Here is a 27,105-nt window from a genome sequence, read left to right as displayed (position 1 = left end):
GACATTGATTCAATAACTCATCGGAAAATGGTCAGGCCTATCAAGAAGTGGAGTGATGGTGAAAGGGAAGTCATGAAGAGTAGCTTGCGTGATTTAAATGAAATTCGAAAAGCACTCTCGGAAGTTGAGCAACGACACATCTTTCATTGTGAGAATGCAAAAGATGCATAGGTTATTCTATTGCAATTTCATGAAAAATGGGAATCATTCTCACAAGCATCAAGTACTTCTCAATTTGATGTTTTTGTTGCACGGTTAGATGCTTTTAAAGAAGAAGAGAAACAAGAAGAGGATGTGTCTTTGCATGAAACTACTATTGATGAAGAATCTTTTGAGAGAGAGAATGAAGAGTTGGATGATGAAATAGATGGTGAAAAACTTCTACAAGCTTATGAAAAGTTGTACAAAAAGTCTCCCAATTTGGCAAAGTTGAATGGAAAACTCACTATCAAACTCAAGGCATGTGAGAAAGAGAATGTGCAACTAAGAGAACAGATTTCCAAGGTGAAGAATGATGCCATCAAGATCTCTATTGATCAACAAGCTCTTTGTGATAAACTCTTGGCTTGTGAAACTGAGAGGAATGAGTTATTGAAAGCACAAGAGTTGTATGTAGAAAAGGTTAAATCTCTTGAAATGTCTCAAGTCGATTTGGATGAGCAAGTCATCAAAAAAGAGGAAGAGCTCAAGTGTGCTAAGGCTACCATTGGTCTTTGGAACAAAAGGTCAAAGACTTTGGACAATATCATTGGGTCTTAACTAAAAAAATCTAAAAATCCCGATATATTGATTTGTGATTATGTATCAATTTTAAATAGTATATAACAATCCCAGTCAAATAATCAAAGACAAATTGACACAATGATTTAACGTGAAAAAACTATAATTGGAGTGCCTCTAATTGTGATAAAAAACCATGGGCCAAAGCCATAAAATAATCCACTAAGAAGACAAAAAAGAATTATACAAGTGTACCCTCAATTACCTAGCGAATCCATACTTGAATTGAACCGACCCTATATCTTCACCTCAGAATTGTCTTACCCAACGTTGAATCCACGACAATGAGCCACTTTAGAATCCACCAAAGCTTTAGGACCAAGTTTCCTAGAATCCGTCGGAGAACAACTCTCTCTTTTGTGAATAAAGGAAGACAAACAAACCCTTTATGATGTTGATATGAAGTTCACGGATCCATTAATCACTCTTAAATCATCAAGAAAACACTCATAAAACACCCTCCAATATAAAATACTTTATATCTTGTTCCTTTTTAAAAATCTGGATGGGTCAAGCCTTATAAATAGCGAACAACACACTTTATAGAAATTGGATCACGCAGACCACTCGAGTGCACAGTTCACTGCTCAAGCGGTGCGAAACATATAGGTTGACCGCTAGAGCGCATCTTTCGCCACTCGAGCAGTAAAACTTTCTTCCCAAAAGTTAAGGCGTTCTGCAAAAATAGTGGATGATCTATTTCTTCGCTCAAGTGCATAAATGACTGCTCAAGCGGTTAAACCATTTCGACTGGATTTTTGCTTTTTGCTGCCCTTCGACCTCGCCGTGGCACTGCCTTGGACTTGCAATGGGACGCCCCCCTAGACCCCCGTAAGCTAACTGGGCAGCTCGATCTCCGTACTTAGTCAGCGAAGTGGCAAATATGAAAGGATTAAGATCACAAACTCCTCTATATAAGCACAATTCGGGGTTGGATTTGCATCTAAATACTCATAGCCTCACTGAAATAAAAGATCGAATAAAATTACAACCGAAAGGAGTTTTGTCAAACAGGATTGCCAATTACAAAAAACTAACATTAACAAATAGGTTATGGCAAGAGTAGCATTGGCTTTGGTGGTGACAAAGAGTAAAAATGGAGTGCATCCACATCTTATGATACAAGAACTCAAGGAAAGAGGAAGAAAAAGATTCAACATGAGAATGAACTTCTCAATCTTTCTAGAGTTAGTAAGGTCAAAGAAAAAAAGGTACACCCTATTTTTATTTGCCATCATTGTGGCATGTATGGTTATATTCTCCCTTATTGTTATGAGTTGTATAAGAGAGTGTGTATAAGAGAGTGTTTCATAGAGGTAGAAAAAAAAATCCAATATCTTGTGGGGAATGAGGCATTTCATTACTCGTAATGAAGTTAAGGGTTATATTAGACCTAATTGTTTTAATTTTCTTGAGACCAAACATGAAGCGAGGTTGTTTTTGCCTAGACCATGGAATGGGAGGTTCGAAACCAAGTCGAGACGGGTTCCCATTAAAGGAGAAGGGAACCACAATGTCAAGGCACTACTCAAGAACCGCAATTTGCACAACATTGTTCATACTAAAACAGTTTAGGTGAGAAAGCTTGACTTGGGTTAATCTATTTATTCGTTTTTTTTTTTTTTTTTTTTGTCTATCATATTTTTGGTTCTTTTGTGTATGCTTGTTCATTTCTTTTTTGCTTTGTTTATCAAAAATTCAAAAAAAATTTCTTTGTATGGTTTTGCAAGCTTGAATTTTTTGAGAAGTTCTTGGTGCATATTAGAATTGATGAGAATATCTATTACCTATTAATATGTGTGCTATTTGTGGTCATTACTCATTTCAAATTGTGTACTTTGATTAGTATGTCTCATTTTGTACACATTCTTAGATTAGCAACTACCGGATTCTTCTTCATAAGTGATCAAAGTTCTCTATGGACTTCTAGTAGTGTTTCTTATGTTTTTCTTGAGAAATTGACCAGTGCTAGCATATCTTGGGTAATGTTGAATCTCTTAACCCCCTACCATCTTTTTGCACCTCCATTACTTATCCCACTTTGTTTGTCTCTCATAGCATGAGAAAAAGGTTACCTTAGAGTCACCAACTAGGCTTCACTATCTTTTTCGTCCTTCTCTGGTTTGGTTTCCATACTATTGAGCGTAAAAGCCGCCGACGAGTGCGCAAGAAAATTGTATGCATTGTTTGAGGGGGAGTATTCACATTTACTTAACAAATACCCCTTAATCACTAGAGGTCTGACTTTTCTTAGTCATTTGTAGATTCTCTTGCCAGAAGTCTAGCCATCAGATCACTACTAGTATTTGAATCTAGTGTTTGTCAAACTCCAAGAGACACACATACACTTGTCTCATGAGGTCTATGCTTTTCACATATTGCACCACATTCATTCAGGATAAATTTTATGGAGATTGTGCACATTGTGTTTTCAAGTAATTGTGTTTCATGGATATTCTTATGTGTTTTGAGGTACAAATTTGAAATTCCTTACTTTCTCCACTAATCGGTCGTTTTTCAATAAAAAAAAATAAAGAACTAAACAAAATACTAATTCAGTAGAACAGTGGATTGTCCAAGTATTGTACCATGAGGACTTTGGGTTGAGTTATATTAATTCGTTGGGTTGAGTTATATTAATTCGAGTGGTAATTTTTAATTTAATTTGAAGAAGATATGATGATTTGATTTTTGCTAATGAGAATTAAAATTAAAACTAAAATAATTGTGCACTAAAGAGAATAGTCTGAATGTGGAGAGAAACTTAAAATTTCAAATCCACTACTAATCTCATATCATGTAATTAAAATACCTAATTTTAGTAAAGCAATGGTCTGGATAATAATGATGTATCGTGACTACAAGCCCCCCAATATCATCGTCAAGAAGATGAGTGTATTCAAAACGTAGGCATGAATTGTCTACACTAAACTATGGTTGCAGCATGATTCATCTCCCCTTAGCATGACTCGTCTCACGATTTGTATATACAAGAAAGTAAAATAGTTGTATGATCATACATTCTCAATCACAGAAATTGAATACATAAATCGAATGAAAAGATTATTTGAATAAAAGATTTAAAAATGATCACACAACGATTATCCAATTCCAAAAACAAACTAAAATTAAAATACAAAATTACATGATACTTGATTAGAGTTTCATCTCAATCCTAAGAAGAAAGCTTAGCCGCTCATGGAGAGGTTGAACACTTCGAATATTGAAGAGAAAGCCATGGATTGATGATTTACTCCTCTTCTCTGGCTTTTGGCCGTCCTCTCTATTAACTCAGACGACCTCTCCGTTCATGAATAACCGAACCACTTTTCCTAAAACCTCATAACAACAAATCTCTTCGCCTCTCCGGTAAACCCACAGACATAGTCCGTACCAGAATTGGAATAGCCTTGGTTGAAGCATAATGCCAAACATTAACATTATCATTAGTATATTTTTTAGATTACACAACAATAGATGGGGCCCTCATCTGCACATCTTATGGCATGTCACTCGTAGAATACTTCAAATACCTCTTCATTTTACAATACGTAATCCCCCTTTTAATATTAGAATTTTCAAGTCGATACTTCATCATCCATGGCACCTGTTTGTCATTAATTGAACAATAACCATTCCCATAATACACTAATTCGCAATGGCAATCCATGGAGAAAACAAAGTATGCCTGCAAACTGTCATTACCATCTAACCTCCTGTCATACACATTTACTCTGACCAACCCACTGGCATTGGGTGTGCAAAAGGGGGAATATTTTATCAACCTTAATACTCTTTTGTTTGTATCTTAACCTCAACTGAGAAAATAAATTAGGTAACGCAAGTTCAATACAACTGAAATCACGTGCTGAAACACCTTCAACAACACCGGTATTTATATTGTCCATCTCTATTCAAAACCTGAACATTACAAATAAAAATACATAAATTATAATTCTAGACAGTCTTAAAGTACATTTGACTCCTTAACGTAATTTTGCATTCTTTTCCACTAACAGTAGCAGCCACTAAATATATGGCACCCTTCTGAATACTTCAAATATTTCCCAACAGCGTATCTTTATAGTCCATCCAGATATCAACTAGGAAGAACTGGTCTACAACGTTTATCCCCTGATGAACTTATTCGTTGTCTTTGCCACCAATGAGCTTGAATCTCATTTTCTTTAGCATCCGAAATCAGTCGAACTGGTCAGGATCAACAATCCAGGTCTTAGGATTACCCTCGCCAACTCCAATAAATATCTTGTCAGGTGTGGGGACAGAATCTGACCGAGTATTATCATTTATGACGAAAAATAATATGTGGTGAACCACAGCTTCATCTTTAGCATCTTGTCCCAATTGAACATTCCCAATTAATTTTATACCATTAACCAAGATCTTATTTGATTAACGGTCACATCTCTTATTACCCAACTCAATATCATTAAGCAATCTCGCCACACCTTTATTATGAAATTTAACATTCCTTAATTGTTCATCGTACAGTTGTAACTTTCTTACTCCCCTCTTAGTCTTCATAATATATCGGGGAATATTCTAATCATACCGTCTGCGAATGTACGCCACTTAAAAGGTGCACGATCACGGTAGCTACGCTTATATCCACTGGTTGCCGGTGTCCTTGACCGGTCGTACGCAAGGGGAGTTCGGTACTAGCTGCTCATTACTTCTTTTATTTTTTATAAAACACTCCAAATCTTTGATCCTACAAATTCTGCAGATTCTCTTACCTCTGCTACCCCTTCTGTTTAGACACCTTAGCTTTGATATTTTTTCCCTTTACACCTTGTACCCATGAACAAACTTCGCCGGAGCTGACCGTCGCCTCTCTTCCCATAGTCTTATTTGCCACGTCAAAAAACAATCTACACATATTTGAGTAAACTGCTCGTAATTCTTGGGATACTCTTCTAAGGAGTACAACATTGTACACCAAAACAATTGACAAAAAAAAAAAAAAAAAAAAAGACTTAAAATGAGGGATGAAACAAGGAACCAGAAAACAACTTCACCACAATAGCTATCTCACTGCAAAAGCATATTCCTCTATACCATCAAATGTGTTTTGGTAGCAAATAAATAGCAAAACTGCCCTGTGATTAAGTACGAAGATTCTCCATTCAAAATAATTCAAACACATTTATTTTTCTGCCATTGCTTTTATCTATCATTTTGCAAGAATATTTACTTTACAACCATGCAAACCACCAGAAAAGTGACACGTGTATAGCACTATCTAGCAAAGGAATAAAAAATACTTACACCACTCACACCTGGGCCCGGGTGTAACTTTCTTTTAACCCCATCCATACACGTGTCCATAAGTACAACAATGGATGTCCCAGATCAGCGGGAGGGGGGACACTGGTAATATTAATATAGCGCCCCCCAGTCACACCATTCACACCAGGTTTTTTTTAACTAATATGGGGGCCTTATACGGCTGGTATGAGTTCACTATTTACCATTACAAAATGCCTTGCCAAGCCTCTTTTCATTTCTATGCCAAGAATATTTTCCTCACCTACCCACAATGCCCTTGTCCAAAAGAACAACTTTTGGAGCTCCTCCAATCCCTTCTCCAACTAGCATGTTAGCCATACTACATACTCGTTGCAAGGGAGCTCCATGAAGATGGAAACCCTCACTTTCATGCCATGGTTCAATGCACAAAGAAGATCCAAACTACCAACCCGAGATTTTTTGATCTCACCGGAACCAACAACAAAATCTGTCATCCAAATATAGAAAAACACCACTCTCCAACAGCAAGTTGACAGTATGTACAGAAAGGGGACCGACATCGTAGAATGGGAAGAATTTTCATCGAAGGGGAAAAGTTCTTCGAAGAATAGAGACGAACTCTAGAGGGGAATACTCGCAGAAGTAGAAACAGAGGAACAATTCTTTACACTCTGCAAAGAAAGGTGTCCCACCGACTACGTTACAAAATACCCCCAATTAAAACATTTTCGAGGAATCATTACAAAAGAGAGAGACCCCCATATACTAGCTTGTTTAATTCATTTCTTTTCCTAAATGAAGAAGTAAAAAAATAGGCAGAAAATAATATTTGTTTGTAAGTCAAAATTTTGTACAATACAAGTTATGTCAAAATTATTGTCTCTTCGTTTGGAGGGAAGACGATTGAATTAGATTAGGGATACACAAAAATAATATCAACAATTTATATACTGATGAAGAACTCCCCTTCTCCTCTGATAACAGGAACCAGAACAGCGGCCCATTTGCCTAATCTCTCTCTACCTCGAAGGACCCTCAAGAATAAGAAAAGTCGCTGCCATAGATGGTGAAGTATCGACTTGAAAATTCTAATATTAAAAAGGAGATTACATATTGTAAAATGAAGGGGTATTTGAAATATTCTATGAGTGACATGCTAGAAGATGTGTAGATGAGGGCCCCATCTACTGTTGTGTTATCTAAAACATATTCAAATGATAATGTTGATGTTTGGCATTGTGTTCCAACCAAGGCTATTTCGATTCTGACACGAACTATGTCTGTGGGTTTACCAAAGAGGCGAAGAGATTTGTTGTTAGGAGGTTTTGGGGAAAATGGTTTAGTTATTCATGGATGGAGGTCGTTTGAGTTTGTCTGAGATTGATATACGCAGAAGTGGTGATGGAACTAGTGATATTGATCCTGGTTTGTCGATTTCAGTGGTTGGTGTTAGAAAAAAAAGTTGATCGGAGAGGATCAGTTGTTATGGATCTAACAGAATTTTCTGATGTTTTATGAAATGTAATAATGAGTGTAAAAAATAGTGATGTGACTCAAGATGTAATAGTTGATGATAAGGGAAATGTAGTTAGTAAATAAAATTTTGAGTGGTTTCATAAATAAAACTAATAAATTTTTTCATTAATCATGATAGTGGTTACATTAGCATCAAACTATTCTCTCATTTTTTGGGACATTTTATCTAACCAATTGATGTCCCCATTAGTTAATATAATACAAGGAATTCTTCCTCTAATAGTAAGATCTGGTTAGAATTTAACAAATACATAGAAGTCTCTATGGCAATCTACTAAATTTTTCATTAATTCAGTAGGGACTGTCGAGTATTTGATGTCTTCCATGACGTTGTAGATGGCATCTTGATTGAAGTCCTTGAAGCTTATTCTGTCGAAAAAGTAATTGTGTCATTCGATACTTCTGGCACAGGCGATTTTTCTTGTTCTTGAGGGCAGATGCCAAAATAGGTCCCCAAAATCCCTTTTTATAGCCTTCAGTCAATTTTGAGCCAAAAACACACACAAATATTGAGGCAACTCCGCTCATGAGGATTGGGAATTCCGCTTGTGTGAATTAATACAGAGGCGACACAAAATCTTGGAAATTCGCTCGTGTGGATTTGTGAATTCCGTTCATGCGAATTCACTCGTGAAGTTTTGTTCTTTTTGCCTCTTTTTGCGATCCTTTCATCTCCAGAGTGATATTAACTTGAAAAGGGAGAAAAATACTTTATTGTATCAAACATCATAGACTAAAAATCCAAAAACATAAGATGGGGAGCCTCAACGTGTAACATTTCAGCTCAGATCACACCTCCCAACTTACACTTTACTAGTCCTCGAGTAAAGAAAAATAAAGCAAAACCTATCTAAACCATTTTTGTAGAGATCACGATTGCATTTAGTATATGCAACAAGCCTTTTAAACCACAAGGTTACCCAAGCGAATGAGTGAAGTCTCGTGAGGGTTTCCGGAGATGGTACCCACAAATATCAACTCGATCAAAGGAATTGAAACGTGGGACAGAGTTATACACAAATACTCGGCACCACCCGCTTTTCATCAAAACTAGCCTCTTACTGATGACTGATTTTGAGTAAGCAAGTCAGACAACTCTTCAAACTATCCATGAGCCTATATATATGCAAACAAACAGCATCGAATCACAATCGGATGGAAGGCATCACATGTTGCTTTCATGTAAAATGGGATTCGGTGTGGAAGGAAAGACAACATCTCTTACTCATGTACTAACTTCCAACAACTAAGTGCCTTGAATCTTTGAAATCAAACATGGGTTTGAAATTTTTATTTTTATTTTTTTATAAAAGGATCTTTCAAGCTTTCTAATTAACGCATGCAACAAATGTTGTCAATCCAAACGAACTTAGGACACTAGGTGTAGAGACACCTCAACGAGCTTAATAACTTGAGTTAAAAAGGCTAAAGACCAAATATTTTATTTTTTTATTTTTGTTTTTCAAGAACCCATGCTCATATCTCAAACCCCAATTCATCTAAGCAGTTGGTAGCAACACATGATCAAAAATATCAACTTTATCTACCACAACCAAATGTGAATATGTAAGTGCGCAAAGTGACAAGTGATACCAACAATCATCATGCAATGAATACTGAAATGAATTCATATTGCATAAGTAATGAATAATCTAAAAATATCTAACTCACGCACTCTTAACTCAAGACATAAGTAAATTAGAATGGTCAACATGATAAAGAGTGGCATAACCATATTCACATATAAATTCTATACCAAGTAAAACTTCCATTAATCAAGCCTAAGTGTAGAAATATGGCACAAATCAACTTCTTCCCAACTAAACATGGCAGTGCCCTCTCTAGCAAATAGAAAGAAATAAAGGAGCCAAGGAAAAATGAGCAAGGATCCTCTAGAGTTTTTTTTTCTTAAAGTTTCCTAGAGTAGTGCATTGTGTGGTTGAGATTTAATGACAAGTCACATCAATTTTTTAACATTAAATCTCAACCACACAATACACTACTTTCGGAAACTTTAGAAAAAAAAATACTCTAGAGGATCCTTGGTGAGGAAAAATAAGAGAGGGAAAGAATAACACTAAAACAGTCATCAGTGATAGAAGAGGACGCAAGAGAAACATCCAAAGTTTGAGCACACTGACTTGCAATGAAGGACCTGATAGGCCAAAACATAATGGGAAAAAAACTATACAAGATAATAAGAAGTCCAGACTTAGGAGAGTTAGCCACACATATATATACAGACGTAAAAAGAAAAAGAAAAAAATAACAAAAATAAAATAAAATAAAGAAAATAAAAAGAAAAGGAAAAGAGGAGATAGTAATAATAACAGAGCCTGAAAAGAAAACAACACAGAAGAGCATGGTGTCATTGAGGCGGCGATTGTGGTGATGGATAATACTCTGCAAACAAGGACCGTATAAGATCTCGCATGTCGGTAAAAGATTGTTGCATATAGGCCTGAGAGGCCTTATAATGCTGCTGAGAGAGGTCTCGGTAGGCATAAAAATCAATCTGAAGGGTATCCACAAACTGTAGAAGGCGAATGTACTCCTGATGAGGGGCCCCAAAATCAGTATGAGTCTTAAAGACGGGTGCTGGTGGATTCGTAGGGTCGGGAACAGCAGGGTCGTCTTTAGGAACATCATTGTCCCTCAAATCGGCGGGGTCAATAGGGGCAGCAGGAGGCTGTATCTGAAGAGAAGGCATGGGAGACAAACTGTGTAGCCAAGACTGCTTGGGATACTGCAACCTCCTCCATGACCTCTTCATCAAGATCAAATCAGTAGCTTGAGTGGCGGTGGAAGAGATGGGTGATTAGGCTAGCGAAGGGAAGCGGCCAAGTCTGTGAGCTTCGACTGTACTTGATTTGCACATCGGTCATGATCTTACGCATCTGATCCCAAATGAGCTGTGGGACATCCACCCAATAATCGAACTCAAAATGATGAAAGCACCACGACGCTACTCTTTGTGCCCTAAGGAATTAACATTGTGCCGAAAAATGACATCGATCAGCCAAAGCTGAGGGGGCAAGTTATGACAACGAACAAAGGTATGACTCGCACATAGTTCTAAATATCGGCTGATACGCTACGTATCGGCCGATACGTATCGGAAAAATGGGGTGCCGCGACGGATACAGGCCGATATACCACTGAGATTAAAAATCGCAGGAGTATCGGCCGAGTCCCGGTACGTATCGGCCTGTAAGCGTTACACAAGCCGTTACACAAGCCGCGACGGGCCGATACTCATCGGTTCGGACCGGTACGGGAAAGAAAAAGTTGAAAAACCTTTGAAATGATTTTTAAAATTTCACCACCGCGACACCCGATTCCCAATATGTACCGATCGATACTACCGATACCGATACTCCACGATCGATACCGTTACGTTACCCGATACCGCGATTTAGAACCTTGGACTCGCATCACCTGCACGGTCTGGAACATTGGTTTGAATAAGATGAGTGAATGGGTGCATGTCATCATCGGCCTAAAAGGGGGAGTGGCGGGGTCGAGTGCAGTGGCATCCAAGGATAGTGGCGAGATCCTCAGGATGAATAGTAAGGGTGATGCCATTGACTGTGGTCCGCAAAAAATCCTGGAAATTTAGGTCTGTAAACATATTCTGATAGAATAGCTAGACAAGCCAAAGGTAGATGGGAGCATCCACTTGGCATAAACCCAAAAGCGGGCGGGCTGCCAAGTTACTAACTAACCAACTGGTTGAGGCATTAGACTGGAAGTAGTCAAGATCAAAGGTGGTATTCCTTGCAATGGCTTGGGCCTAGGGAGCGGTAGGGACATCGCTGACAAGAACAGTGGAGGTAGACCCGGTGGTGGAGCGACCTCACTTGGCTCAGCTGCTGGCATGAGTGGACATGCTTGCAAAACAAGACAACCACAAAGAGCAAAGAGACATAAAGCAAGGCACTAAAAATATGAAACAATAAGTTGCATGCATAGCTCATGAGATAATAAAGGGAATACATGCAAACAATTAAAATGGTCCCTTCCCTCCCAAAACTGTCTCCCCAATGGGAACATACCAACAGAATTAGCACAACTCTTAAAATATGCAATTCAATTCCAACAAATTAATTAATAAATATGTATCAGGGAATAGATACAAAATAATACATGAATAATCATGTCTTCCCTTGAAGTAACACACAAAGAATGTTCCAATCAGGCTTGAGAATTAGAATATAACAACAACAATCTCAGTTTTTTATTTTTATTTTTTACACTCAGATAAAATTAATTAGACACACATAAATTACTAAGAAGAATAAGAACACTGCAATACAGGACAAGAATTATAGAGAGATAAGTCTAAATATATATACAGTGTACCTTAATCAACATAAATAAATAAAGAAATAAATAAGTAAACAAGGAACAAATAAATAAATCAAAAAAATGGAAACCTGAGGGAGAAAGAGAGATCGGTGATGGGGAGAAATGAGGAAAACGAGAGGCGATGGTAGGGACGCTGGGATGGCGACAGAGCTGCGAGTGGATTGGCACCGGTGCAGCAGCAGTGAAGAGAGAGAAAGGAAAAGAATGGCCGACAGCAGGTCAGCAGCGACGTCGTTGGAATGGGCACAGATGGAGGCCTGGCAACGACGGTGCTGGAATGGTGGACCGGCTGGAGGGTGAAACAAGAGAGAACAGTGAGAGAGATAGGAAAAAAAACATGAAGGGAGAGGGAGAGAGAAAAATGCTGGAGATGGAGGGGTCGGCGGCTGGCGGGGATAGTGAAGGTGGTGGTTGTGGAGGTTGGAGGGTTGGTGGCAGTTTGAGAGAGAGAGGGAGAGAGAGAGAGAGAGAAAGAGAAAGAGAGAGTGATGGGTTGGTTAAGGGTTTTGGTGGTCAACAATGATTTGAATAGTGATATTATATTCGCTTTGCTTGGTTTTATTTTTTTTAAAAATATTTTTCATAAAATTTTATTTTCTTATTTTTCATATTTTTTTATTTTATTAAATTTTTTAAATATTTTAAGTAATTTTTATTTTTATTTTTTAGACATACCTAACATAAATACACCCTAAAAGAAAAAAATTTATGAAAAAATTTTTTTAAAAATTCACAAAATATAAAAAATAAAAAATAAAAAAAAAGAAAAAGAAAATTCAATATATTTTTTTTGTATTTTTATGTATTTATTAATTTTTTAAATTTTTTTTTATAAATTTTTTACTTTTTAGATACATCTAAGTAAGGTGCATCTAAAAAAATAAAAAAAAAATTGTTTAAAATTTTAAAAATATTCACTAAGAACAAAAAAAATATGAAAACTAAAAAACTCAATTTTTAAAAAAATTTGAACCAAACACACTGATTATTATTTTTGTTTTTGTTTTTTATAACGTAAAAATCCGCATGGGCGAATGAGTGAGGAAGAGTAGGCAAATCAAGACAGAGAAGAACAATTAAAGCACAAAGAAAATCACTCCTATGGCCTCGGAATCTGCTCGTGCAAATTTTTTATTTTTTATTTTTTTTTACAAATATTTAAAAATAAAACTCCCCAAATTCTGCTTATATTGTTCATTTGACATAAAACTAAGCACTAATAATTCACAAAATGCTCCATAAAAGTATAATTTTCATGCGAAAATTACGAGTACTACTTTTTTCCTTAACTATGTTTGCAACTTTCCCTATTCTCTAACAGGGTGACAGACTAGGTTGACTTGGTATCCAAAATTGAGGCCCCGAAGCTACCTTAACCTATGGGGTCGCCATATAAATTTCAAGCCGAGGTAGTTTTGAAGCAATCTCCACATCCTTGGGTATTTAAATCATACTTTAGTCTCGGAATTTCCATGCCTTTGCGTTCTAGACTTTACCATTCGAACTCTAGTTTCCATCATCTTAGTTGGCCTCCTAAGAACTCATCACAAACATAGTAGATGGCTATACCAGAGGCCGTTAGGTCACAATGAACACCAAAGAATTTGCACTTTTAGAGGATTTAAAGTCTCATAGATTCAAAGTAATTACTAAGGAAGATACATTGGGTTCATCAAGTGGATAGCCTCAATCATCTCCTCTCCCTCAATATAATCCGCAGAATGTTTCAATCTTTGGCCATTGACCTTGAAAGTTGTGCCATCTTGTGGATTTTTAATCTCAACTGCCCCATGAGAAAATACTTCGATAACCTCATACGGTCCATCCCATCGAGACCAGAGTTTACCCCGAAAAAAAGGCAACTTGGCATTGAAAAGCTACACTTTTTGGTGGGGCTCAAAAGACTTACGGGAAATGTGTTTATCATGAAATGCCTTGGTCCTAGCCTTGTAAATTTTTGAGCTCTCATATGTATCATTGCGGAGCTCCTCTAACTCATTGAGTTGGAGTTTTCAATAGTCGCCGGCCTTTGCCATATCAAAATTAATCTTTTTAATGGCCCACAAATCACGGTGTTCTAACTCAACAGAGAGATGACACATTTTCCTAAACACAATCCTATATGGAGACATCTCGATAGGTGTCTTATATGTAGTGCAATAGGCCCAAAGTGCATCAATTAACCTAGTGGACCAATCCTTCCTATCGGGCCTCACAGTTTTCTCGAGAATGTGTTTGACTTCCCTTAGAAACCTCTATTTGACCTCTAGTCTGGAGGTGATAGAGAGTGCCAACTTTGTGAGTGATCATTTATTTGTGCACCAACGCCTCGAAGAATCGGTTGCAAAAATGTTTGCACCATAACTAATTATGGCACGTGGAAACCCAAAACGACAGAAAATGGTTTCATGGAGGAATTTTACCACAACTTTGTGGTCATTCGTTTTGGTGGCTAGTGCCTCAACGCACTTGGAGACATAGTCCACTACCTTCAAAATGTATTCAAACCCAAAAGATGGTAGAAAGGGACCCATAAAGTCAATGCCCCTAAACATAAAAAAATCTTAATAATCAAAATGGGGGTCATTGGCATCATGTCTTGTCTGGACATAGAGCCCATTTGTTGACAACACACACAAGCTCTACAGAAGTTATGGGCATCTTTGAAGATAGAGGGCCAGTAGAACCGATATTGCAGAACCTTGGCAGCCGTTTTCTGTCCACTAAAATGGCGGCCACATACATGAGAGTGACAAAATGAGAGAATGCTATGGTTCTCACTCTCAGGCACAAAACGTCGAATCCCTTGATCTGGACAATACTCGAACAATTCTAGGTTTTCCCAAAAATAGTGCTTGACTTAAGAGGAAAATCGGTCTTTGTCTTACTTAGACCAATTTTTAGGAATTTTCCCAACTGCCAAGTAATTCACTATGTGATCAAACCACATGGGGTTCACTTGTGACATCGTAAAAAGTTATTCATTCGGAAACGAGTCGTGCAAAGCTACGGGGTCACTCGTGTGCTCAATAAGGATTTGGGAGAGATGACCCACAAAAACATTCTTGGATCCTTTCTTGTCCGATTTCTTGGTCAAACCCTTGAAGGAGGAGAATCCACCTAATTAACCTAGGTTTGATCTCTTTTTTGGACAATAAGTACCGCAAAACGGCGTGATCAGTGAACACAATGACCTTAGACCCTAGGAGGTAGGACCGGAACTTTTTAATTGCAAAGATGATAGCCAGTAACTCTTTCTCAATGGTAGTGTAATTTAATTGAGCATCAGAAAGAGTACGACTGGCATAGTATATAACATGGGACTCTTTATTCACCTTTTGGCCTAAGACGACGCCGAGTGCATAATCAAATGCGTCGCACATGATCTTAAAAGGAAGAAACCAATCAAGGGATTGCATGATGAGGGGAGTAGAGAGTGCAGCTCGGAGTGTTTTAAAAGCCACCAAACATGCTCTGTCAAAGACAGACCAGGTATCCTTGGCCAGCAGAGTGCACAAGGGATGTGAGATCTTACTAAAGTCTTTGATAAATCGGCGGTAAAAACCCGCGTGCCCTAAGAATGAGCGCACATGGCGCACAGAAGTAGGTAGAGGAAGGCCAAATATCAAGTCAACCTTTGCCTTATTGACCTCTATACCACGGGGGGACACAATGTATCCCAACACAATACCCTCCTGAACCATAAAATGGCTCTTCTCCCAACTCAAAATAAGGTTTGTCTCCACACAATGAGTAAGGACTTTGGTTAGGTTCTGGAGACATTCCTCACAAGATGACCCAAATATAGAGAAGTTATCCATAAAGACTTCTAAGAATTTCTCCACCATGTTAGAGGAGATAGCCATCATGCACTGTTAAAAGGTCACGAGTGCATTGCAAAGCCCAAAAGGCATTCGGTGATAGCAGAAATTGCCAAAAGGACATGTGTGAAGGTGGTCTTTTCCTGGTCGTCAGGGTACACATGAACTTGATTATAACCAAAATAGTCATCAAGGAAACAATAGTAGCTCTGCCCTGCTAACTGCTCTAGGATTTGATCAATAAAAAGGCAATGGAAAGTGACCATTCCTAGTCATGGAATTGAACCTACAATATTCAATGCACACACGCCACCCGGTGGTGGTGCGTGTAGGGACTAGCTCATCCTTCTCATTTTCAACCACAGTGATAATCGATTTCTTGGATACCACTTGAGTGGGAGTAACCCACTTGCTATCAGAGATGGGGTATATAATACTCGCATCAAGCAATTTGACCACCTTTTTCTTAACTACCTCTTTCATGTTCGAATTCAACCTCCGTTGTGACTCACGAGAAGGCTTAGTGTTTGCTCAAGATGAACATGATGCATACAAAAGGAGGGACCAATGCCCCTCAAGTTAGCTACTGACCAACCTATGGCACGCTTGTGCACCTATAGCACACTAAGAAGTTGACTCTCTTGCGTGGCAGTTAAGTCAGATGCAATGATAATAGGTAAGGTCTCCTTAAACCCTGAAAAGGCATACCAGCGATTTTAAATCGAGTTTGGGTGGTGCTTCAATGAATAGAGGGGCTAGTGTGCTAAAAATGGTAGGAAGGGGTTCTAACCCCATCTGCTATGGTGGAAAATCAAAAGGTAGAGAAAAGTTAAGTAAAGCATTGACCTCCTTAATGGAGCGATCAATGTCGAAGGCCTCAAAACCAAAGTGGGCGAGACAGATCTCTAGAGGATCTTCAGCAAGGACGAAGGGTAAGGTACCCTCAACTAACTCATCGACAATGTCAATCATGAAACAGTCATCCTCACGTGAAGGATGTTGGGATGCACTAAAAATGTTAAGCTTGACTTGCATGTTCCTAAACCTAGTCCGACAGTTAATGTTAGCATTGGCCGTGGCGGAGAAAGGTCGACCGAGAATGACATGGATTGGCCTCTTAAGAGTGACTACGGGTTTCATGTCAAGGACAAGAAAGTCGATGGGAAAATAAAATTTGTTGACCTTGACAAGGACATCCTCAATCATTCCTCGTTGCACTTTGAGGAAACGATTGGCTAACTGAAGGGTTGCAGTCGTCAATTTTAACTCCCCTAACCCAAACTCCTCATACATAGAATATGGAAGAAGGTTCACATTAGCACTTAGGTCAAGGAGGGCTCTATCTATGAAATGATCACCAATAGTGCAAGTGATAGTAGGTGTACCAGGGTCGTTAAGCTTAGATGGTGTTTTGTGTAATAGAATAGAGCTGACTTGTTCAGTAAGAAAGACCTTTTGAGACATATGGGGTTTGACTTTACGTTTTTGGGTGCAAAGGTCCTTCAAAAACTTAGCATAAGAAAGCACTTGTTTGATGGCCTCTAACAAGGAGAGGTTAATTTTGACTTGCTTGAAGATTTCTATCATTGCTTCCATAGATGCCCCCTTTTTTTCCTGAAAGGTGAGGGCAATTCTAAGCATTGAGGAAAAGGGGCCTTAGGCACAAATGGTGATGGTGGCTTACTAAAAGATAAAGAGGGTAAATCATCCCTCTTGGTGGTGATACTATCCTTACACTCAACTGTCAAAACTGTATTACCACACTCACCTTCGCTCTCTTTGGTCACCTCGAGATGAGCATCTAACTCGCGCCCCATTCTTAAGAGTTATCATAGCTTAAACTTGCTCGAGGTATGGACCACTCACATTGGAACTCTCTACCCCAGACTGACCCTTAGGGTTAGTCATCGGTTGGCTAGGTAGCTTACCCTCCTCCCTCCGTGTGAGTGTGTTAGCTAATTGACGAAGTTGGGTCTCAAGCTTGGAGATCGACTGTGAATGAGAGTGGACCGATTGAGGGATCCGCTTAAGTCCTTGAAACTTGCATGACCTTCTCCTCAAAAGCGGACTGTCATGGATGTGGGAGAGGTGGTTATTGGTAAGATGGTTGTTGTAGAGGTGGTCAGTAAATAGGTGGGTTAGCAAAATTATTGAAATTCTTCCTAGGAGGTGGTGGTGGAGCAAAAGAATTGCCCTAAGTTGGTGGTCTCCAAGAGAAGTTGGGATGATTACGCCATCCCGGGTTATAGGTAATGGAATATGGATCATTACTCGGTTTCGTGAAACCTTGAGTCGCAAGAACATGTTCTTTAACTAACTCATGGAATTATGAAAGCATGGGACCCTCGGTAACATGATGAGTGGTGTGAGAACCAATAAGACACGCCTCCTAATATTGAGGCTGTGAGGGTTGTGCAGAAAATTGCCCTACTGAAAGAAGTTGGTCAAATTTGCGGGATAGGGCGGCTACTTACTCAGAGACATCAACAGCATGCCCGACTTCATAGATACCCTCTCGCTTTGGGGTACTAGAAAAGGGTTGTCTCTTAAATCTAGATGTAGATGCATGTTGGAGAGAATTCTCACAAATGTTTGTAAATGAGGTCCATGCATCTACTTGGTGATGGGGACATTGCCTAAGTAGGTCTTTAAATCGTTCCCAGGTCTCATGAAATTGCTCGCCATCAAGTTGGGAAAAATTACTGATGGCTCGTATGATCTGATTAGTCTTACATATGGGAAAATACTTCTCTAGAAACTAAAGAATTCAACCAATGTTTGGCCTTATCCTGAAGTGAAAGAGGAAATAACCTCAACGTAAGGGCCTCGTCAATGAATTGTTGGAGTTTCACAGTGGAGCAGGTGTCCAGAAACCCATCTAAAGGTCAAGTGGAGTTTCACAGTGGTATAGGTCATCATGACCAAGTCTGTGAAAAGATGGGAGCATCTGAATAGTGTTGGGCTTGATTTCATAATGGGCGGCCGTAATGTGTGGAGGCCTAATGCAAGATGGTGAAGCATATGCTATGGGAGTAAAGTGCTCTCTCAACTGTACAGTCTGAGCCTGATTCTCTATTAGATCCATGAGTGGAACAAGGTCAACTATTCTATTGGACTCAGAATTTTGTCAGAGAATCCAAAGTGTGTGCTCAATCTCAAGGTCAAGTGGAGTTAAATTAGGAAGACAAGACCGATGCCCAAACATAAACTAATACCAAACAACATACAATGGTACTAGTTCACAAGATAGCCAATATATTGCAAAAAGATAACAGAAAAACTCAAATAGCAATAACAACAATGCTTTACTTATCAGGTGGTAGGCACAAGATGGCGCAAACAGTCGAGATGAGTCTGTTAAACGTTTTTTAGAGTGTTTTGCTTTTTGCAATTTTTTTCTTTTTTCTAGCACTTGCGGGCTGCTCACTGGCCGTGTAAACATGTGAAAATCCTACACAAGTAAACACTAGCAAGAGAGAGTAGTAAACCAAGAATAAAAATAAAAGAAAATCCTAAATTATAAATTAAAATAAAAACTACTATCGAATTAAACAACTGTGCCAAAGTCCCTCACAATAGCACCAAAAATTGATCGATCATTTTTCAATCAAAAGTAAAGAACTAAACAAAATACTAATTCAGTAGAACAGTGGATTATCCATGTATCGTTCCATGAGGACTTTGGCCGAGTTATATTAATTCGAGTGGTAATTTTTAATTTAATTTGAAGAAGAGAGGATGATTTGATTTTTGCTAATGAGAATTAAAATTAAAAATAAAATAATTGTGCAATAAAGAGAATAATCTGAATCTGGGGAGACACTTAGAATTTCGAATCCATTACTAATCTCATATCATGTAATTAAAATACAAAATTCTAGTAAATCAATGACCTGGATAATAATGATGTATCGTGACTACAAGCCCCAATATCATCGTTAAGAAGATGAGTATATTCAAAACGTAGACACAAATCATCATCGGTCGGCACGAATTGTCTACAATTGCAGCACAATTCGTCTTCCCTAAGCATGACTCGTCTCACGATTTGTATATGCAAGAAAGTAAAACAGTTGTATGATCATGCATTCTCAATCACAAAAATTGAATACATAAATCGAATGAAAAGATTATTTGAATAAAACATTTAAAAATGATTATACAACGATTATCTAATTCCAAAGACAAACTAAAATTAAAATACGAAATTACATGATACTTGATTAGAGCTTCATCTCAATCCTAAGAAGAAAGCTTAACCACTGATGGAGAGGTTGAACACTTCAAATGTTGAAGAGAAAGCCATGGATTGATGATTTACTCTTCTTCTGTAGCTTCTAGCCGTCTTCTCTAGGGTTTCAGATGCCAAAACTGGTCCCCAAAATCCCTTTTTATAACCTCCAATCAATTCTAAGTCAAACACATGCACAAATATCGAGGCAACTCTGCTCATGCGGATTGGGAATTCCACTCGTGCAGATCAATACAAAGGCGGCACAAAATTTGGGAAATTTGCTCTTGTAGATTTGTGAATTCCGCTCATGCGGATTCACTTAGTGGCGGAGTTTTTGCTTTTTTTTGCCTCTTTTTGTGATCCTTTTATCTCTACAGTGATATTAACCTAAAAAGGGAGGAAAATACTTTATTCTATCAAATATCATAGACTAGAAGACTAAAAACATAAGATAGGGAGCCTCAACGTGTAACATTTCGGCTTAGATCATCCACCATGTAGTTTTTTTTCTTTTTTTCTTTTTTTCTTCTATTTTTTTTCTTTGTTTTTTGGTGTTTGCCGTTCCCTTTGACGAGAAAGTTGTTTGGTTAATTGTTGGCACTACTGCAAATACAAATAAAGATCACACTTTTTTTATTTGATGTATGTTTTTTAATCACACTTTTTAAGTTTTACATTTTTAATCACACTTTTTAAGTGCCATTAAAAAATGCTTTCATCACATCTTTTAAGTGTGATTAAAAACATTTAGATCACATCTTTTAAGTGTGATTAATAACTAATAAAACCTGTGATAAAAAAAAAAACGAATTTGACATATTTGAAGAATAATCAATATTATTTTTGTACGTGCATTTGAAGAATGTAATACACACTATATACTATATTTTGAATCACAACCATATATTGAATGAAATAACATCATATATTTCATAAATGAAAGATAAATGTTCAAAAGTATATACAAAGAAATTAATAAAAAGTTTTTAACTGTAATTACATATATTAAAAAAAAAAAAAAAAAAAAAAAACTTGACAAAACTAAGTTCTTGAATTCTTTGACCATATTTTGCATATCTCCAGGAAATTTCTGACTTGAAAAATAAAAACACAAATTAATTCAGAAACCACTAGAAGCATATTGTACTAAGTACGACCCGTTTCTAAAAGCAAAAGTGTATTTCAACTTGTGAAGCTTGAAATTCAAATGTAATTTATCATTTGATTAATGTAATATATGAAATAGATTCCTAAGCAATCTAGTATTTAGGTTTAGGAAGAGAGATATTTGCCTCGTTGAAATTACATTGAAAATTGGATTTAAAATATAAGCATGTTTGGTGCTGTACTAACATTGCTAGGGTTGTCTAATCTGCAAGTAGATACATTATATTACAATCCCAATATATGTAACATTACAACATATATAGACATTATATCCACATGCTGTCCATCGACTACACCTTTGGAATTGAACTTATGCCCTGGCTCACAGACAAAATTGATGAAATAAAAGAGAACCGAGTGAATGGAAAGAAACAAACGATGAATTCCAATTTCATTTGAGAAAGGAATGTTATAAAAACAACACCATCCATTAAGCTTGTTATCTAGATGGGAAGAGAAAAGCCGATTATGAGAGGAATTGGGAAGAATAAGAATTTCAATAAGAGAAGGAAATATAATAACAGAAAAATAAACCGGATAGGGGTGCTTTCTCTAGGAGATATTGTCTAATTTCGGCTGAAAAGAGAATATTAAACAACCACATCACTATGGAGATTAAGGATTTCTGCTAGTAAGCAATGCTTCAAAATACCAAGCAAGTCAAAAGCAATGAAATGAACAGAAACCAACTTGCACTCTAGCTAATCTGCAAATTACTTTATAAAAGAAAAGTAGATCATTTTTCCAATATACACATGTTAAATTTTGTTATTCAAGATAGGAATTCGGTATATACCATGTCAGATTTCTTTAAACACTCTTCTGCAGAATGTGCTTGGTTAAATCCAATGTTCATTATATGTCAATAACACATCGCACATTTTACAATCCAAGTAACATTTGGAAACTTCAAGACAACAATCAGTGATTGGCCAATCAGTGTAGTAGTGCCAGAAGCCAATCATATTACATATGAAGTATTGTAACCAAATTAAAGGAAATAGAGAAGCAATATAAACAATATTTTCCCAGATATTGTTCTGTTTGTGTCAAATAAATATATATTATATATATATATATATTTACATATATATATATATATGTATGTATAGTCACTACTGTAATGGAGTTGCATATTCTACAAAGCAACTAACATGTATCCACCTCCTGTAAAGCCCACCAACCATTAACAAAAACCTTACCAATTTCAACTTTGATTTATAGACACGTATCATTGCCACCCCAAAACCCTCATTCACAATGAAAACCTATATCTATAAAATTCCACTAATAATAATCACAATCATAAATATATACACACAGAAGGGGCATAGAAAACAGAGAACTCATCAGAAATTTCAAGAGGTTTTTTATTTCAAAAGACAAATTTGAGTGAGTAACTTCAATGGTGGTTCGGAGCTGACAAAATAGGGCTTCGTTTCAAAAATAGAAGGCAATGAGAAGGAGAAGAGACGTGTGTTTGTGAAATTCAATCTTGCTGGGGAATGGAAGAGGCATCTCTCTCATTCATGGGTATGGGTAAAATAAAGGCGCGAATTGTATAGTATATTTTATATAAAAATCAAATTGAAATGTTTTATACAACCACACTATTTAGGGAGTGTGATTAAATATATATATATATATAATCACATTTATTTAAAAAGTGTGAATAAAAATAAATATTATTGTAGTAGTGTATATATAATCACACTTTAATTAGAAGTGTGATTAAAATATATATATATATATATATAATCACACTTAATTAGAAAGTGACATAAAAATAAATATTATCACACTCAATCAGATTAAGTGTGATTAAAAATTTGAGAATTGTATATTTTATATAAAAATCAATTTGGAATATTTTATACAATCACACTTATTCAAAAAGTGTGATTAAAAAGTAATAATGTATATATAATCACACTTTAATTAGAAGGTGTGATTAAAAAATATATATATATATAATCACACTCATTTAAAAAGTGTGATTAAAAAGTAGTAGTGTATATATAATCACACTTTAATTAGAAGGTGTGATTAAAAAATATATAAATAATCACACTTTAATTAGAATGTGTGATTAAAATATATATATATATATAATCACACTTATTTAAAAAGTGTGATTAAAATGTAATAGTGTATATATAATCACACTTTAATTAGAATGTGTGATTAAATATATATATATATATATATAATCACACTTAATTGAAAGTGACATAAAAAATAAATATTATCACACTCAATCAAATTAAGTGTGATTAAAATATCAATCTAATTTTTTTTTATCACATTTCCAATAAAAGTGAGATTTTTTTTTTTCAAAGCGTGATCTTTAACTATTTTTGTAGTAGTGGAGGGGGACTTTTTCGAGCATTGACTTACTTTTATTGTTTTTTTGTGAGGGAGATTGGTGCATGTTAGCTTGCATGTTTTCCTGTGTTGCTTCTATATCACCTACTACTGTCATTTTTACATCATCTTGACCCTTGCTTATGATGTCTCAGTCTTTGCTTTTGTGGTTAGATTTAATCTCTACTTCTGTTTATTGAGATTCCTTTGACAACTCATGACAAAAAGGGGGAGTATGTGTGAGGGGGAGTTTTGTTCCATGATAGTATGATTTGCTTTTCAAATTTTCATATTGCCATATGTTTCATGCTATCATATACTCTTGGGGCACTAATAGTTGTATTGCATATTATGACTTTGAGAAAGTTGTCTTTGTTTGTAATGACCCTCATTCTCGTCTTAGTCACGTTCATGTACATCTGCATGATTTTATCTTGATAAGCTTGCATTTGTAGATTTTGAATTGTTTTGCCTAAGTAAGGGTCCCTGCTTGTTTTGTGCTTGTGTGATTTACCTGTGTATTACTGGTATGCTTTGTTCCTTGCTTGGTGCGTTAAGTCTAGGTCACACGCTTGAACCTCTTACACCTAGGACCATCTCGGAATCCACTTTGCTTGACCTCCACCTTCACCCTAGCACACTGGCCAAGATGTCATCATCTAGGCCGAGATGTGCATCATCTAGGCCGAGGTGTTATCATCTAGACGTTCTAGATCTTTGATCCTTACACCTAGTGATCTTGTTCCTGGAGTGGTGTGACCTAAACCGAGGTGTGGCACAGCTAGGTCAAGTGTTATCCTTCCTAGCCGAGATCATTCAGATCTTACTTGCCGAAGCCTATGTCTTGATCCGAGGTCCTTGCCTTATCAGAGTGACCTTGTCACCTTACTTGTCATACACCCTTTGTCATATCCTTGTCTTTTCACTCAGGCACCTTTTTGAGGAAATCCAATCCGATAGTGCCACGTGCCCCAGTAGAGGGTTAAGTCAGCCGATAGTAAAAAAAACATATCATTTGCTATATCTTTGTCCTAGAAGAGAGAGAAGCTCTAGGAAGAGAGGAAGAAGGAGTTCTTAGAGTGAGAATAGATTTCCAAGCTTGATTCTGAGAGTTTGAACCGTTCGATTCGTGTTTTGAGGTTAGAGTCTTGATGTACTCTTGTTGTTCTTTATATTGATCTGATCACATTACACGAGCCATGCATTGATTTGAAGCTTGGTTTTAGAAAGTGAAAATGATGTTCGTGTATTCTTCAAGAAAAACCCATATTTTGATCCGAAAGTTTGTATCAAGATCCATGTTTTTGTGTTTGTTTTCATGGAATCTTCAAGTATGGGTACTCAGGTCCATGTTTTTGAACTCATATCATGAAATCTCAGATTTTGAATAAAGAAGTTATGATTTTAGCATTCATATTCTTCATGTTCTTCAAAAGAAAACCCAGATTTTCCAGACTTCATTTCCCTGAATGTGGTCACCGGGACCACACCTCGGCCAAGAGGTGTGGGACCTCGGCTAAGACCTGGTTGGTACCCAGCATGCTTTCCCGAGATAAAAAAACAGTGTTTTAACTCCCAGCACATGTTTTGCTTTGTCTTGACCTAGTTTTGAAAGAAATGCCGGGATCATTTACGCTCATGTAGAGCTTATTTTAAGGATGCATTGCATAACCATCTTTGTGCATTACTTCTTGTCTTCTTGGAATGCATTCAGTGGACTTTGCCATATATTTGTAGATCTTGGATTCTTGCCTTAAGCCCTACACCCGAAGAGCTATGTGAGTGGTATTTTTAATAAAACTATGTTATAATGTTTGATAAAAGCTTTGCTTTGTTAGTATTTGTTTAAGTATGAATGATTATCCCTAGTTTTGTATCAAGTATTATCTTGTTTTGATGACATTCTTGGAAAGTCCTTAGTGCTAGGGGACTATAATGCAACTAGTACCCTTGTTTGAGATATCTCCCTTGCCACCGACAGTCTTGTACAGGTGGGTTTGTCTAATCGATTCTGGGTCGATTATTCCCTTGTTTTGTCAGGAATGTCATCCCTTGTATTATATTGATGCTAGTAAGCATCCCTTGAAGCTTTGAAAGACTTGATAGATGAACTTGGTTCATCCCTTGATTTTGTGCAAGCTATGATATGTATTGTTTTGATAAAGATCTCGGATAACATTCATTCAAACCTTTATTACTAATATCATTCACTGAGTATCCAAGCTCACCCTCTCCTTATATATATATGTAGGTGATGAGCAAGAAGGCAGTGACGCCTAGATGTATTTTGCAAGTTGTGTTCGGATTCATATTTGCTAGCATCTTGAAGATTATGCTTCTTAGCTTTGTATTTCATGTCTTTTGTATATGTCGGCTTGAGAAACCTTTTGATCAAGATATAACATGCACTTTGTTTTATTTGTATTCAAGTTGTAAAACCATGTTAAAATGTATGCCATTTCATTTGATCTATGTACAGCTCTTATGGACTAATTAGATTTAAATTATTGCTTCCGCACATGTAAGCCCCATATGTATACTCTGATTGTGTGAACTTGGTAAGTTGGCCTTTAGTAATCTCGGATTACTAGCCATCATGGCACGATTCTACTAGGGGTGGAATAGGGTCGTGACAGATTGGTATCAGAGCACCAGTTCCTTATAGTACGTTATTCACACACTTTGAGTCCTAAAGAGCGTAGGATCTCCCTTAGGATGACGTTAGGATTTCATCATATTGCTTGCTATTGGACAAGATGTGCATCATCTCAGCATGATCATTTGTTACTTGTATACATGTCTATTTGATCATTTTGTTCTAAAAAGTCACATTTTGCATACTCCTAGCATCATGAGAAGGGGTAGACCTCCAGCTAGCTGAGATCAATCCGAGGACAGGTTAGACAGATTAGAAAGGATGGTAGAGGGTTTGGCCCATGAGTTGAGGCGAACAAGGCAACAGAACACTAGTACTACCTCTACTCAAGCCGAGCAGACAAACGGCAGAAATGCAGTTCTGCCTCCACCTCCCCTAATGCCGCAAGTGCTTCCACAGCCAGCTTTGTATGGGAACGACACATTAACTTTGATTAAAGAATTTAAGAAGATGAATTCGCCGACATTCCATGGAGGTATAGAGCCAATGAAGGCAGAATCATGGGTTCTTGAGATGGAAAAGTTGTTCGAGATTTTTCCCAGCACCGACGCTCAGAAGGTGTCATTGGCAGCATTCACATTGGATGACGATGCTCGAAGATGGTGGATGATGATCCGAGAAGGCAATCCAGGTTTGACTTGGGTTAGATTTTTGCAGTTATTTTATGACAAACATTTTTCCCTTAGTGTCCGAGATCACAAGACCACAGAATTCCAGACTTTGACCCACGGTAACAAAACGGTCGCTGAATACGACTGTGCTTTCACCGAGTTGGCGAGATATGCACCTCACATGGTCAATGATGAGTACAGGAAAGCTAGGAAGTTCGAGAGTGGACTTCGAGGACCAATACAAGATCGAGTTAATATGCTCAACATGCCGACTTATGCTGGAGTGTTAGATAAAGC

General features: G+C 37.2%; 1 protein-coding gene across 1 annotated transcript; it reads right to left on the bottom strand.

The window, feature by feature from the left end:
* Positions 1-16,574: 16,574 nt before the first annotated feature.
* Positions 16,575-17,372, bottom strand: LOC114274252 (uncharacterized). Its single transcript, XM_028216141.2, has one exon. It carries the CDS (start codon positions 17,370-17,372, stop codon positions 16,575-16,577), a length of 798 nt encoding a protein of 265 aa, XP_028071942.2.
* Between the last annotated feature and the right edge of the window lie 9,733 nt (positions 17,373-27,105).

This window comes from Camellia sinensis, chromosome 7, assembly GCF_055761805.1.
Source record: "Camellia sinensis isolate YWXY chromosome 7, ASM5576180v1, whole genome shotgun sequence".
Classification (NCBI taxonomy): Eukaryota; Viridiplantae; Streptophyta; class Magnoliopsida; order Ericales; family Theaceae; genus Camellia; species Camellia sinensis.
This window is presented reverse-complemented; position numbering and strand designations above follow the sequence as displayed.

Coding starts and splice junctions, on each gene's coding strand:
- LOC114274252 (XM_028216141.2), bottom strand. CDS start 17,372: ATGGAAGCAATGATAGAAATCTTCAAGCAAGTCAAAATTAACCTCTCC.